The sequence below is a fragment of the Ammodytes marinus genome (assembly GCF_949987685.1).
Source record: "Ammodytes marinus genome assembly, chromosome: 17".
Taxonomy (NCBI): Eukaryota; Metazoa; Chordata; class Actinopteri; order Uranoscopiformes; family Ammodytidae; genus Ammodytes; species Ammodytes marinus.
In genome coordinates, this window is record NC_137221.1 from 19249348 (window position 1) to 19261027 (window position 11680).

General features: G+C 41.9%; 1 protein-coding gene across 2 annotated transcripts in view; it reads right to left on the reverse strand.

Moving 5' to 3' along the window:
* The window catches only part of snx13 (sorting nexin 13), a 26356-nt gene extending 15558 nt beyond the window's left edge, over window positions 1-10798 (reverse strand). For both annotated transcript variants that reach the window (XM_080045925.1, XM_080045924.1), the window contains exons 1-4: window positions 10665-10798; window positions 1270-1382; window positions 1074-1176; window positions 821-910 (exon numbers count right to left, since the gene is read on the reverse strand). In XM_080045925.1, the coding sequence (XP_079902051.1) occupies window positions 821-910; window positions 1074-1176; window positions 1270-1382; window positions 10665-10730 (372 nt within the window). In that variant the 5' untranslated portion in view covers window positions 10731-10798. The remainder of the gene's footprint in view (window positions 1-820; window positions 911-1073; window positions 1177-1269; window positions 1383-10664) is intronic.
* Between the last annotated feature and the right edge of the window lie 882 nt (window positions 10799-11680).

Below are 11680 nucleotides of genomic sequence, written 5' to 3' on the forward strand. Positions count from 1 at the left end.
CTGGCGGCCCCGCCAGGCCTGTACAATGGTAGGGGAAACACTGAGCTGAAAAAATAAAAAAAAGTTGTGAGTCAATTACCAGCAGACTCACTAACGGAGTGTGACACGGACAGTGTAACAGAGCACACACTTTCAGTTCCACTTTCTACATGGACAGTTTTTCAGAGTAGAAGATTTTTTTTAACAGTATGTCGGATATAATTTGAAAATGACCTATTAATGTATTTCTGAAGTAATATAGAGCATACAATGTAATCTTGTTAATGTAGAGGTTTTAATATTGTTTTAAGGTTTTAATTAACTAAAATAGATACTAAATACCCATTAAAAGCTGAGAACACTTCTCCACAACAGATCAACAAAATAATAAGTTATGGGCGTCATGAATTGCAGGACGGTATTATAGCTAGGAGTCCCTGATACACGGGCAACTGAGTGTAAATAAAAATTTGGTTTTTGCTCAGGTGGTGATCACATAACAAGGGACAGGAATTAGTCAACACTTGTGTGTTTAAAAAAAAAATTAAAAAAAATCATTGTAAAAAGTGAACACTAGTCGTGATGTATTTTTTAAAATATTTGTATGACACTTCTATCAACACTCTTGTTGACTTGATTTATGTCAAAGGCATACATATGTCCCCTGTGAAGCTTCGGTATACAGTAGCCACATGCTCAGGAATTCTCACACACACACACACACACGCACGCACGCACGCACGCACGCACGCACGCACGCACGCACGCACGCACGCACGCACGCACGCACACACACACACGCACACACACACACACACACACACACACTGTAGATACACACCTGTTGTAGTGGTTCATCTATGAAACTGGAGCCAGTCAATCTCCTGTCAATCTTAATAGGCCTTATCTCGAGCTTCATCTCATCCAATGTCTGAAGGAGACAAAGAGACATAGTGAAATATGAGTCATCAAAGCAAATTGAATTATCTGCATAGTAACTGGACAGTGGACTTCATCAACAACAAAAACCTAATCTATTTACATGTGCGTGTGTAGGCAAGGTCAAAACGTGTGTGTTTAAATCGCGCCCTTACCTTCAGTATACCAATTTGTGTGGGTGGCAAGTAAGACTGCTCGCACTTTTCCAGGTGTTTCTCCGAGTTGATCTTCCCGTAGAGCAGAGTGACCGCAAAGCCCCTGGAGAACACAGGTGAGAAAGTGAGAGAACGAATATGAAAACTGGTGTGTTGTGATGTGATCCAACAGTGTTTGCAGGTGTTCACTGCTCACCCTCCAATGAAGCAGAAGATATAAAAGGCCAGGTAGAAGATGGCAAAGGGTCCAAAGGTGACCAGGAACAGCACCACTCCAAGACCCCCCCATCCCCAGATGGACAGACTGGCCTGAAACACACACACACACACACACACACACAAATCGCAAGGTAAAATACACCCCTTCAGCTTACACTTGAACTAGTCTGAAGATAAAAAGAAATTGTCAGAGGAAAATAACTTGTCAGAAGAATGATGGATTGAGTTACTGTACATCTTCTATCACTGACAGATCACTTGTCATATATATGCACTTTATTCATGTTTAAAAAGGCACTAAATTCCCCACATAAAACAGTTTGGACTCAACTTCTTACTCCTCTGTGAAGGGAAAACAATAAATCAGCAGCACTCCGATAATGATGTATAGAATTCACTTGCACTGTGCAATGATGCCATCCACAGAGCACAGAAAAAACAAAGAAGATAATTCTCCACTTTAGACGTCGGCACCGGAAAAGATTATTTAAAAAAACTCACACTTTGGCGCATAGTTGTTAGAGAGAATACAGCATACTCCCTGTGTGTGTGTGTGTGTGTGTGTACAATGTGCATGCATACTTGTGTGTCACATCCTATGGTTTTCCTGTTATTGTCAGTGCAGGAAACCAAGCTCTCGTTTCCAGCAATCAACTCTGTGTCCCAGTTTTCCACATACATTACTTCTAGTGGTAGTTGCCCTTTTTTCAGGCCCAGTATGTATCAACATTACAGATGCAATTATAACAACAGCAGCAAAATTAAGAGTGACTTTCAGCCGCTCAGTACGTATGTCTGGGATGGCAAGGCCAGGCTGGCAGATTGAAGCTACTTTAACTACTGTATGTAAGTGGCTCAGACAGCAGCGCTAACACTCGCTAAGGTCACATAGAAGCACACTGACTTTTTATCTTTTTAAACCGGAATTGACCTCCATCACCGGCGATATTTCCATACTACATAGGATAAGAAAAACTCTACTGCTATCCTACTACCAGGCATTTTCTTAGGGGTCCTTCAGCGATGATTCCATGAATGAAACCAGTCCATGCAAAGTACTATAACACATCCAGTGTCATAATCAGTAAAACACAGTGATCTATGCAAAGGTGTTTCAACGTTAACAACTCTTACACTCTGTATGAAGCTCTCACTGAGGTATCATCAGATGGAGTCACTGACAGACATCAAGATGATCAGCACTGATGATCTTTGGCTGGCCTACATTCACACTAGAGTTCTTTAGCAAGAGCAGCTTCACTAATAGAGTCAGATAGATAGATAGATAGATAAAGAGAGAGAGAGAGAAAGAGAGAGAGAGAGAGCGCTTCCTGAGGACACTGACACAGTGTTCTCTCTACCACATCCAGCTATGGACAATCGGATGACACACATTTGATTGGCTGCTGACCGTGTTGCATTCGGAAACGTTGGACAGTCAGTTTTACAAATGAATGACCGAGACACACAAGTGAGTATCAATGCTAAGCTAAGCTAACTACTGTGGTCAGTCAGTATAAAATAAACTTGTCAAACCAGGATAAGCGCAACCTAAGGCTCTACCAACATGCAAATAATCCGTTATATTTACAACTAGATAATGTTCGGGGGAAAGGACCACTGCACACAAGTCTCTTCATAAGCGTACTATGTACTAGGACAGCATTTAAAAATGACATTACTTATTGAACCAGCCTCATTATAAATGATTGATCTTTATAGTAAATTACATTTCACACTCATGAAAACCTGAAGGCAAAACTGAGCTCCTGCCAAGTGCAAATGCATGCCCCATGACTGCCATGTCCGGATGTTTTCTTTTGTTTCCAATGATTTCCTATTGACTATCAGGTCATACAAAGTATGAGTACAGAAAAAACAAGTGGTTGGGCAACCAACTGCTCCTAGTATTGCAATGGGTTGGCTGAACATGGTACTGCACGGAGCAGGAGGAGGCATAATAAAGGTATAAAACAAACATCTGGTAAGGAGGGTGCATCCTGTTATGAAATATAATATTTCACTATTTAAGTAATGCATTCCAAAAACCTCTCACTAAGATTCAAAACTTTAATTTGTAGTTTTCTGAATTCTAATAAACTGAACTTACATGAAAAAAATACGAAGAAACATCTGATATTGTTCTCAAACACATCATTCTGTTTACCATATCTGTCACTAGCTGTTTTGGTCTGACGTTGGCATCTGTTGTTCTGCTATAGCCCTTGTTGCTGACAGTCTCTGTCAGTGTGGATATCTCTATTCAAACTGTTGTTGTTTGCATCCAGAGCATGATGGGTTACAATGAACAAAAGATCTCCATGGGATCAGCCTTCATAAAGCTGGTACCAGTCAATGAATACATTGACTTGTTTGGCTTGGGTCCAGTCTAGCAGATGAGCTTGTGACATCCCCAGTCACCAGACCATATGAGGACCAGCCGATGACACACAGCCCACTGGAAATGAAAACCTGATGCTAATAGCTGCTGTCAGTGAGGGCCCACTGACCCACACTGTAATGTATAATTGCAAAACCAAATGATGAATAGTCAGGCTAAGCCCTGCCGGAGTGTAGGTCAAGACGAGACAGTAGCACTGCTTCTTAACATATGGGCCATCATCACATGAATAGAATACTAGCGTCGCCTGAGCACACCTTAGAATATATGACGCAAAGCAGCAGACAATCGCCTCATTTATGTAGCTGGTAATGACAGAAATCAGGTTAGGGCAGGAAACGTTACAGCATGTTTGCATGAGCTGCAATTACTCAGTATAGAGCTCATTATGTCACTGGTCAGTAATCAGTTCTCTCCCCTACCACATGTTGAACAAGGCTGACATATCTGATTTGTATTATACTTTAGAAATGTGCGTTTAATTTGAATAAAAACTCCTTAATTGACATAGGGGGAGCCAATATGTTTTAGACTTAATCATGTCACTTTAAGTCTCACAAATCTATATTTTGGCTTAAGAAGGCCTCGTCAATTAAAACCATACAGTGAGTGAACGCGACAAGAACAGCAGCTGGTCTCCCAGCAGAAATGTAGCCATGTTTCTCTAAATCCTATATAAGGAAAACCTGGTTTCTTACATGAAGTTCAAGAAATCAGGTTTCTGTCAAAAAAAGGCGGACTTGAAGTTGAACCAACTACCTTTTACACACACACACACACACACACACACACACACACACACACACACACACACGGTCGGCAGAATGTGTCCAAACCGGCTAGACTACCCCGTCTTTCTCAAGTCATAACTGTCAGTGACTAATAGCAGGGCTAGGACTGTCAGGCAGAGAATAAAGCCGGTCAAAGAAGAAGAGGACTAGTATTACACTTGAGCTAGGAGTGGTGGGGAATTGGGAAACACAAAAGAATGCTATTCACAAGAGCAGTTTAGTACGCTGCCTCCCATCATGTACTGTCTATGGCTGCCACATGCTTTGACTATCTTTAATGAACCGCAGTGACATTTCCAAGGCAACTATAATAACACAATCATCAGCCCGGTGTCGTTAACCCTTTACAAGAACAAATGAATGAAACTCTATGTTATGACTTTCAATGTAAACCTCAAGGGACAGCGTGACCTCTAGTAACACATCTACTCCGTTTACTTTTCACCCACGCAGGAAGCACAGAGAGAAGGCAGTTTCTCAATGTTGACAATGCTCATAAGCTTTCAGCAGCTCATCGCAATCATCACTGACACGTTTATTACACACACACACACACACACACACACATACACGTTAAACAGTGTGGTAATAAAGTCTATTAGCAAACCTCTCTAGTGAACAACAGACGTCGGTGAGCAGGATCCAAGAGTATTCACTGACAGTCCAGACCTGGCCCATTTTGAAAAAAAAACTTTGAATTACGTGGGCTGGGTTTTGTGCTGCTTGCCAGAACAAATGTGTTTCCTCAAAGTCTTTTTGTAAATAAAAGCCCGGAGTAGGGGGCGCCCTTAGCTCAGTTGGTAGGGCGTCACCCCCATGGGCCTCGGCCAGCAGCGGACCCGGGTTCGATTCCAGCATGCGGTCGTTCTCTGCATGTCACTCCCCTCTCTGCCCCATTTCAACTCTGTCTCTACACTATCAATAAAGCATAAACATGCCAAAAAAAGATCTTAAAAAAAAAAAGCCCGGAGTGGTTTCAGTGACTGACACACAGGTTAGGAAGGCAACTTCCTGTAGAAGTATATTAAAAAAATTGCAGTTTATTTAAACAGATGTCATTGGCTTGGAACCATATTAGCAGGAAAAGCCATAACTTCTTAGTTGGACATTTGCCTTTTTCTTGGTGTGAAGGAAATTTTTCAAGTTCATCCTAATGAATGCAACCATTCCCTTAGAGAAAGCATTAGTGTGAATGGGTAACGTCAGTACTGTTTTACGTCAATGGTCCCAGTGAGCAGAAGGGGAAAGTGGAGGCTATCAGTCGGCTTGTGCGATGAGGTGATGATGAGGCAGTAGAGGCTTGGGCTCTCTCTCTCTCTCTAGAAAAGAGAAATGATAACCCACACACACTCTTGAGTCATTACAGCTTACACAGGGTTTTAAAACATAAACCATCTGCTCCAGTGATTAACACCCAAGCCCATAGGGAATGCACACATGTGAGCGTCCTGGCAATTTCTTACGCAACCCCACACCGAACAGACACACATATACACACCAGCTTAAGGGCCACTGTGAGTCTCCGAACAAGACAAAAACAGACATAAATAATAAGATTTTCCTGTGATAAAAGTGTTTGCTTGTGTTAGTATAAGGATCAAAAAGGAGAAGATATTTGCTGTTCACTTCACAGCAACACTCAAGTTACTTCAGAGATTTGTACTGTGTGTGATTATTTCTTAACTTGAAACTTAATAGTCTTATTAAAATATAGATTTGTGAACCATATCTTCTTCCATCTTCCTGTCATTCTTTCTCTTCAAAACAAAAAATAGCAAGCAACTTCTCTTGTTGAGCAAGAATCAAATGTTTGTGCCGTATAAAATGGTAAGATTTTTGAACGTCCTTGATCCCAGTCCAGGGCACATTCAGTACACACACACACACACACACACACACACACACACACACACACACACACACACACACACACACACACACACACACACACACACACACACACACACACACACACACACACACACACACACACACACACACACACACACACACACACACACACACACACACACACACACACACACACACACACACACACACACACACACACACACACACACACACACACACACACACACACACACACACACACACACACACACACACGACTCTTATCAGTGTCTCAGAGATTATCGTTTCCTAGCGTTGCTGGCTCCACTTGAAAACAAATCCACGCACGAGTACACGCACACTGAACTCTATAGACCCACAATCTCACGTGTGGGAAGAACTGCTAAAGGGGTGGATAATATTGCTATTTCTGGGGACGAATGCAGTCCACACATGCTTAGCTGCAAAACTACGATCAGCGCGGCCATTGGGTGAGAGGTTAACTGGGTGCATTAAAGCTCTCCTAGAGGGGAGATCCATGGTTAATGCCTAAGGGAGAGGGAAAGTGAGCCGGGCTGACTGATCATACCGGCCTAATCCACCGGGACCACCACGGTGGAAAGATCTTCCATGTTAACCTCAGGATTCCATCTAAATAATCAAAAGAGTGAAACTATGCAAGCTACAAAATGACAGTGGAGACAAGAACACTTTCTCATGTTGTCATACAATTCATTCATTCATTGATTTGCAAATGAGAACTTAAATGATTATAAGAAGATGTCAACAAACTGTTCACACTTTCAGAAAGCTTTGTGAAATGTATTTGTCTTTGTTTAGTCAGTCTTTTCCCATTGAAACAGGAGTGATTGTGGGAAATCACTTCTTGACTTGGGGGCAGGTGCTGGCTTACCCTTTGGATCACATTTCTAAAGTGATACTAACATGTTACCAAAAGAATGTGAGGCTGGAACACTTTTACTAAACACAGTAACACATTGAATCAAAGTGTCACTTTAGAATGTTTCTTGGTATGCTGTTTTGCCCACAGGTTGGCTGAAAATTGTCACCGGCATGACTCCTATTCTGTCATCTGAAAGTGGTCAGTCTTCGGCTGTCAAATCCCTGACAGCCCACACTAACAAACAACACAGTCAGTCAGAGTCAGAGAAAGAGGGGAAAATCTAGCTCTTTGCTCATTCCAAACCAGTGCTGTGCAATCCCCGGCTAAAAAAGCCTTTAGCTAGCGATAATTGAACTACGTAAACATTAGGTGGAGCAAACAGTAAAGCAGGAGAGCAGACTTAAGAGCTAATTGGTTCGCCTTTCAACACTTCCTCACCTGAAAAAATACAACCCGAGTTAACTGCTCTTGTCTTTTATCACAGAAAAGCTTGGTGTTTGACCAGCAGCGCCCTTATGTTTCCACTTCTTTGCCCTTCCAGTTAAAATGTAACAAGAGGGCAATGTGAGCGCATATTCTAACTACTTAGTGTGTACAGTTGGGATAAAAAAGGTCAAGAGAGCAAAGGGACACTTCATGATCAACGGCATCTTGAATGAATATAGGCTATAATCTTTGGCCCTGCTCAGTTTAAATGCATCTTGGATTATCTAACCGCGGATAAACCGCTGCAAACTATAGAAGAAGTTTGACTGCTCAAGGACGCACTAGACTTCCCGACGTGCTAGTGGATATGGCATGTGTAGTGTTTGGGTGTCAATTCATTTAAAGAATAATTCTGAACAAATGAGTGGCGATAATAAATAAAATTGCAGATGCTCACTCATTGTCATGACACCAAATGAGTGAATGTGTTCTGGAAGAATGGCGTCCATTGCAACAAATGCTTTTTTCCCTTTGATTTGTCATAGGGATCATGGCCACTTTTTTTCTTTAACCGGTCACCAACACACATTAACCGGTTAATCGTTAAGATTTAATGTAGCCTGTTTAAAGTGAAATACATGAAGCGTTATTGCAGGGGTTCCCAACCTTTTTTGTTTCAAGGAATGGCATATTCATTTAAAAACTATTCGTAGGAGCAGAAAGTGAAATAAGTGACTGAAAAGGGATATGTACACACACATAGGCTACATAAATGTGCACGTCTAAGACATTGGCGTTGTGACGTGGGGAAAGGGGCATCTGAGAGTAATTATTGTTCTTTAACCGGTTATAGATCTTCTAAGCGGTTAACAGTTAACTATGGACATCCCTAATTTATCACCTAGCTGAAGGACATACAAAGTCAAATGATATGTAAAAATAACACGAACATTTGAGCCAAATTAAAATCACTGGTGACTAGTAATACAAACCTAATGCTAATTCCAAATGTGAACTGCAGTCTGCTTGAAGGGTGTCCGCTTGCGCTGCAGGGCAACCACTTCTATTGAAATGAAGGGAGAGAGCGGTGCACTATAGCTGACAGCCAGACCTGATGTGACAACGTGCCGGCCTTGATGTCCACCCAGCTTTAAGACACCTTAATGAGATTGAGCCCAGGGTAAAAAAGCCACGAGATAACTTTGTGTGCCTGCCTGGGGTTTGCTGAACACACAATGCACTCACATCCTAACTCTGCTTACAATGGTGTATTCATCACACTGTGTGGGTAAGCCATTTGGAGCCAATGAGTTAATCACTGTCAGTCACACAGAGAAAGTCCAATGTCTACAGCCAAACGTGATCATATTGCTATCATACCCCATGTGCAACACAACTACATAACACTAAGGGCCACGCTTGTATAATAAGTTAATGTTGCAAACATGCATTTAAGATAGAATGACAGAAAGATGTGAATCATAGCAGAAAGCGAAAAAGCTTTAATATTTCCATAATAAATAAAAAAGTTACAGAATGTCTGAGACAAACCCTAGGGTGTGAAGTGGTCCGACAGGGTAGCATAGACTGAAGACAGTGGCTTGTTGGATAGCCTCCTACCTAAGATCTAGGATGCTAATGGCAATGACTGAAAACGGCAACGTCACTATGTATTGAAAGTATTGTAGAATCCCTGAGCTCACTTTACATCTTACATCCAAAGTAAGGGTGACAATAACAAAGCTGGTGTAGAGGCAACACTCTTTGCAGGATGGCCCTTATACAAGCACATCATTTACGTTCTGATTGAAGGTAAACAAAAGAGCGACATTTTGCTCAAACAGCTAGCAAGCTATAGTAACCCCACCTGACTCAGTGCGCCCTCTCAGAATAGTGCAGCGGCATCTAAAGCCTCATTACAGAAGCTAAACCTGTACTTAAACTGCTGGAGAGATGCCTAGATGTGGTTAGGTCACCTGCCGTTCAGGTGTACGTGGACAGCGCAGCGCAGGATGGTTGATGGTGAAGGTTTGCATGTCACCATCACATGCCATGGTCAGTGTAGTACTCATTCACTAAGAAGACAGGAAACCACCGGCATGCATTGAGACACTACAATCACGTGAGAACTGTAGCAAAAGGACAATTTCATCACAAAGTCACACTCTGACACACACTCTCTCCCCCCTCCACACACTTATATAGCCTATATATATATAAAAAAAAGGTAAGTCAGGCTGAGTGATAACAAAGCCAAGGCATAATCTGTACAATAAACCTGCAACAATGGACTCAAGAGAAGACACCCAAGTAATATTTGAAGGAAAGCTTGTGCTAGTCGAGTTGATTGTGCCTGAAAAGGGGACCGACAGCCTGGCAAGTGAAGGCCACTGGGAACATCTCCACTGGACAGCTGTATACAGATGTCAGACTCTCTCTGAAGGAAAAGTAAGATGAGTAGGGACATGCACATAGGCTATGTCACAACATCCTTACCAACCCGGCATTTGACTGTCATAGCTTGATAATGCAGGTTACCAACAGTACATGTTGGCTAACAGCTGTGCTTCTGAACAACCTTGCTGATACCAAACGTTACGTTATTTTGACTTTAACGTGAGGTTTTTAGCCCCCGTGGCCGCGCACCCAGCTAACGCCCAGCTCACCTGTGATTGTTGTGATGCACAAGCTCGTTGTTGAGGGACGTTACTCATAATCGAAAAGCATATTACCACAATTGCCTGGGTGAAGCTAATTGTAGCACAGAGGTGACATAGCCTAAGCTCATCGTATTAACATAATGTTGACCTGTTTAATCCCGGTTGGGCTGAAGACACGGCGGCTCTGTGTCGTCCTCTCCCTGTCCGGGCTGTGTGTTTACCTGCGGGTCTAACGCTAGGGCGCTAGCTGCCACAAGCTAACTAGCCGTGTCTGTCTATCACTGCAAAACAAACTGCTGTCACCAAATACTCGCGTAATTTCCCCATGGGCGGACTTACCTCTGCAAACATCGCTAAAACGCTGTGCGTGCGGTGGCTCTGGCTAACCCCACCACATTGTAACATGCGAGGAGGAGGTTGTTTTCTCGGGTTAAAAGCGGTCGTATTTCCAATCTCCGTACTCTCTTCGGAGCGTCGCCATGTTTGCCAGGTTTTAAGTCTCGGGTGCCCCGTTTCTGGACGTCGCCATGCGATTGGCTGGAAAGCGATGACGCAGAAACACACCCGTGACTGATTGACGGACACATATGCAGATTATAATCACGATTGACTGACCCATATACAGGAATATTTTAACAATTTATGATATATTTTACTCAGCTATACTATAGTGATATAGTATAGCTTCGATGTGCAGTGCACATATAAAAAGCACGATTACCTGCACATAAATCCCGCCCGTCAGGAAAATTGAGGTAGGCTACGGTGGCTTACTATTTGTTTGGAAGAATAATCAAATAATTCCCTACAAATAGCCTAGGCCTACTTTATTCATGCGAAGGTTTAAAAAATTCTAAGATTCCTTGAAATAAACATTCCCTAACATGTCTAATATAGGCTATATGCATTTTCTCAATGTAAATGTAGATTTAGCACATCATTTTTGTATGGAACTTTTAAGCCCCTCTATCATATTGCTTTTTGATTAGTTTTTTATTAGACCCAACATCTGAAAATGCAAACTATGATATCTATTAAACACGGAAATAATACAATTGAAATGCCTTTACGATTATAGATTATAGAAGTATGTAGCCTACATCCAGCACTCTTTGCCAATAGTAAACCCTGCACAACATTTGATTTGAATGAGAATATTATTTTTATTATCTTTCTTTATTATTATTGATAACAAATGTGGTGACAAATACAACAATAATAATTCACCATTTCTGACATCTGTGGAAAAATCGGGCACCAAATAATCCACAACAACGCAGGTTTGAACACTCATTTTTAGCCCATTTTAAGATAATGGTATTCCTGAGTGACACTCAGGCCAAATAAAGAGCATT